The 3,872-nt window shown below is 37.5% G+C and overlaps 1 protein-coding gene across 1 annotated transcript in view; it reads right to left on the bottom strand.

Annotated features, from left to right (window-relative positions):
- Positions 1 to 2,820, bottom strand: part of LOC104967770 (V-type proton ATPase subunit E 1-like) — a 5,454-nt gene extending 2,634 nt beyond the window's left edge. The window contains exons 1-8 of the mRNA XM_010797295.1: positions 2,636 to 2,820; positions 2,129 to 2,194; positions 1,938 to 2,047; positions 1,312 to 1,378; positions 829 to 918; positions 667 to 735; positions 429 to 523; positions 200 to 287 (exon numbers count right to left, since the gene is read on the bottom strand). Coding sequence (XP_010795597.1) covers positions 200 to 287; positions 429 to 523; positions 667 to 735; positions 829 to 918; positions 1,312 to 1,378; positions 1,938 to 2,047; positions 2,129 to 2,194; positions 2,636 to 2,668 — 618 coding nt within the window. The 5' untranslated portion in view covers positions 2,669 to 2,820. The remainder of the gene's footprint in view (positions 1 to 199; positions 288 to 428; positions 524 to 666; positions 736 to 828; positions 919 to 1,311; positions 1,379 to 1,937; positions 2,048 to 2,128; positions 2,195 to 2,635) is intronic.
- Between the last annotated feature and the right edge of the window lie 1,052 nt (positions 2,821 to 3,872).

Raw genomic sequence — 3,872 nt, 5'->3', positions numbered from 1 at the left:
GGGAGCTCCAACAAGCCGTTTAGGACAGTGAATACACATACTATACAGAGATGCTGTATGAGAAACCAATGTGATTCTGGAACATTGAACAATGTAAATCTATTCTAGTAGACCTCAACAATGGAATTATGATCAGAAATGGCCATGACATGGGACCTTTAAAGGTTTGTGTATAAAGATGTAATCAAATATGCTCTACCTGTTGTGCAATAAGTTCCAACCTGTTCTCCAAGGTGTTGGAAACCTTGATCTTCCCATTATCGTTATACACCTCAACCCCTCCACAGCTGTTAGAACAAAGAGTAGACACAAATATTAACAGCAAGCATAGCTTAAAAAGCTTTTTCTTGGCACATTGAATCATAGTCATCATACAAAAAGTATTCTGGAAAAAACATTCAATAGAGTTGATGGTAAAATCATCTCACATGTCTGACGAAAGAAAGCGCACTGTGTCGATTTTTACGACTATGTTGATCTTCACCGCCTCTCTGTAGATGGGGATGTTCTTATTAACTGCCTCCTGTCGAAACATTTAAACATAAAATTGTAAAACAACGCTAGCGACTATCATGAATGTGACAAAAGATGCAAAGGCAGTTGTAATAACCTTGGCTTTTTCAAACAACTTGGTACAATATTCACCACATGGCACACTATAGTCACCTGAACCATTTCTACGTCCTGCTGTCGGCAGCGGACGGTCACTTTAGGTTCCAGTAGCTGAAAGAATCCCTATAAAATTGAAAAGAAAAGGCTCAGAAAACAAACCGCTAAGTTGTTGACTCACCTGTGTCCTCCCAACAGGAGAGTAGTTTGGGATTTTACCTGAAGCAACATGCCCTGCAATAGGACGGAGTAATTCTCCGGGTCCTTGGCAATCTCTGCAAGTCTTTGACGAGCATCATTCTGTAAATCCTGAGACAAGAAGACAGGAACAAAAACGTTTCCTGATTCATTTAGATTTTGGAGTCACACTGCTCATCAACCCTCTTATTTTAAGATAGCATAAGGACCCATGTTGGTAAATAATAATATAATTATTTAAATAATATTATCTGGATATTCTCTGAAATAAGATTGCTTCATTTACGAGAATGACAAAAACAAGAAAATTCTCTAAGAATTAAAACAACATTTGAAGAGATTTTGATTCACCTCATCACATCTTTATAGAACAAAACATAAGCACTCATGCACCTTATCATATGTGTTTTTGTATTCATCTATCAATATACTGAATGTAAATGTGAGAAAGTTATGTGTCAGTTGTGTAACATGAAATGTGTAAAATATTCATATTGATTTTACCGTGATCATGTCGTCCCGAGCCTTCAGCACCTTAAGCCTTGCTTGGTTCAACAGGTTGGACATCTGTCTGTGGGAGTGAAAGGAAAGGTCAACGAATGTATTATCTGCAGACATGAACATGAAATGCTGCACGCCTTTAATCCAGATGTTCAGAGAGATACCCAGTCGTCACATTGCATTGATTAAAAAACACCCTTGCCGGCACAATTGGATTTTACACTGCAGATATGGTGATGTTCATGCTCTTATGGAGATTTAGTTACAAAATACGTAGCCAAACTAAACTGTAATGAGATTCCATGAATTTATCAAACAACAAAATAACAGAGCAAAGAGAACAAATATATATTCATCTGGTGAGAACTGATTTGTTGACGCAGTCGTTATGTTAGTTCAGATATGTAAAATTTCCAACAGTTAAAAATCAAAGATGTCGGACTTGAGGTCTATCTCTTTAACAGTTAAGTTTTTCTTTTTCTAAAACCTTAACTGTAACTACATTTTTCAAGTAAAACATTTTGAAAAGGGCCAATGGGTAAATTAGATTTTCTCTGCTAAGGGTTTACTCAAACTCCTTGGTCAATTAAGTTATCTTCCAAACTGACTACAAATGACAAAAAACTCACATTTTCTTATGTTGTTCAATCTGCTTATCCTTTTTCTCATAGTATTCCATGATTTTTACCCTCTGAGTCTGCACCAGACGCCCTTTCTCGATGTTGAACTCTTCCTCCGCCTGTAAACAGATGGGTATGACAAGACCAGTGAGTGTGATCCCTGCAGCAAACATCACAGACAGACAGACAGACAGACTTACCTTAGAATCAATTTCATCAACTTTCTCATTGGCCTCCTGCTCAATGAAGCCCATCATGTGCTTGATCTGCAAAAACAAAATAGTCTGTTAAAATGTTGAAGTCACAAAAAGCTTATGTCAACCTTATAAATGCAAGTACATACCAAACAAAAACCCAATACTTACTTAAACACATAATTTAAATAATGTTAGCACTAAAATATTAACCCTAATATATGAAACGGATCATTACCATTATTTGTTTTGCTTTTTTTTTACAACAGTTAACACTTTTAAATAACCCATATTTTAACTAAATAAAGTGTCACGTAAAGGAGTTTAGTAACAACCTCATAAGTTAACGACAATTAGCTTGTGCATAATGATTTAGCTACTGACGCTAGTTTTAGCCCGTGAGCAAGTGTTAATGTTTGTCATGTTAAGCTACAGCTAGCTTAATTTATAACTTCGTCACTGGGATAAATAGTTTTTAACTTGACAGTTCAGAGTCAAAATTGTCTACTTTACCTGTTTCTGTACGTCAGCATCGGTGAGCGCCATGACTGGTCCTTAATATGTTATTATTTTATTTAACGTTTGTCAAAAATGGGCAAAAAGTATTCCCTAACACTTGTACGATGCAGATAAACACTGACAGTTGGTAGAAAACACTTTCCTTTTCTTGTTGCATTCTTCCGTCGAGCTAGGGTTAAAGACAAGAAACAACATCCGGTCATAAGTTTCAAAATAATACACTTATTCAAGATAGGGGCGCCACTCCCCTCTCAATTTTTATAACAAAAATAGAGAATGACTCACGAAATACTATTGATATATTTATTTTAACAATGCTAATATTAAAGATGTTATGAAAGGGATCGTCTGCACTCTTTCTGGCAGTTTTTTTAATATATAATTGCAAGATCCCATACATTTATATATTATATGGTATTTTAAATAGTTCAGGTTGGGCGTCGCAGCCATTATCTGAGGGTGGGACAAGTCCCCCCACCTTTTCAAATGATTAGTTTAGACCCCCCCACCCCACACACACACACACACACACACACACACACACACACACACACACACACACACACACACACACACACACACACACACACACACACTTTTACCATGTGGAAAGTCCGTGCATCGGTCTATCCCATGGTCTATCCAATCGCCGCTCTTTGTAGAGCGCTGTGTCAGTGCTTCACTATCAAATCCATTCCACTTGCTTATTGAGAGAATGCCCAAATCAATGAAACTCCGTACCATGTTTTCACTGCTACTTTGTACCAAGGCAGATTCTCACATAGCATGTTCAAGGAGTGTTGCCATAGTTACGGTCGACAGCTCAGATCTGTTGTATGAAGCGATGCCGGTGTTGTGTCAAATTATGCACCGCGGAGGTAAGGCACACACACCAAATGTTCAGGACATTGTTAATACAGCGAAAATCAAAGCTGACGATCTCTTTGTTTGATATGTTTTCTCCCCCAGACAACATGGACTTAAGAACTTTTTTTTCAAAGAAGAGGAAAGTAAGTCATCAGCTGGTAGCAGTTAATCAGTTAACAGTGATGGCGGCGGCGGCAAAACCGTCTCACTTCTGGAGCGGAGTTTCGTCTTTATTTCATGATAGAGATACAAATACTGAATAGTTTAGATGAGAAAAGGTTACTAGTATGTATCATGTAAAAGGGAACATGAATAACCCGGACTCTCTGTGCTCATGTAAACACCATATCCCCAATATGATCAT

This window comes from Notothenia coriiceps, unplaced genomic scaffold (assembly GCF_000735185.1).
Source record: "Notothenia coriiceps isolate Sejong01 unplaced genomic scaffold, NC01 NC01_scaffold00037694, whole genome shotgun sequence".
Classification (NCBI taxonomy): Eukaryota; Metazoa; Chordata; class Actinopteri; order Perciformes; family Nototheniidae; genus Notothenia; species Notothenia coriiceps.
The sequence above is the reverse complement of the archived record's forward strand: the minus strand, read 5'-3'. Positions and strand labels throughout refer to the sequence as shown.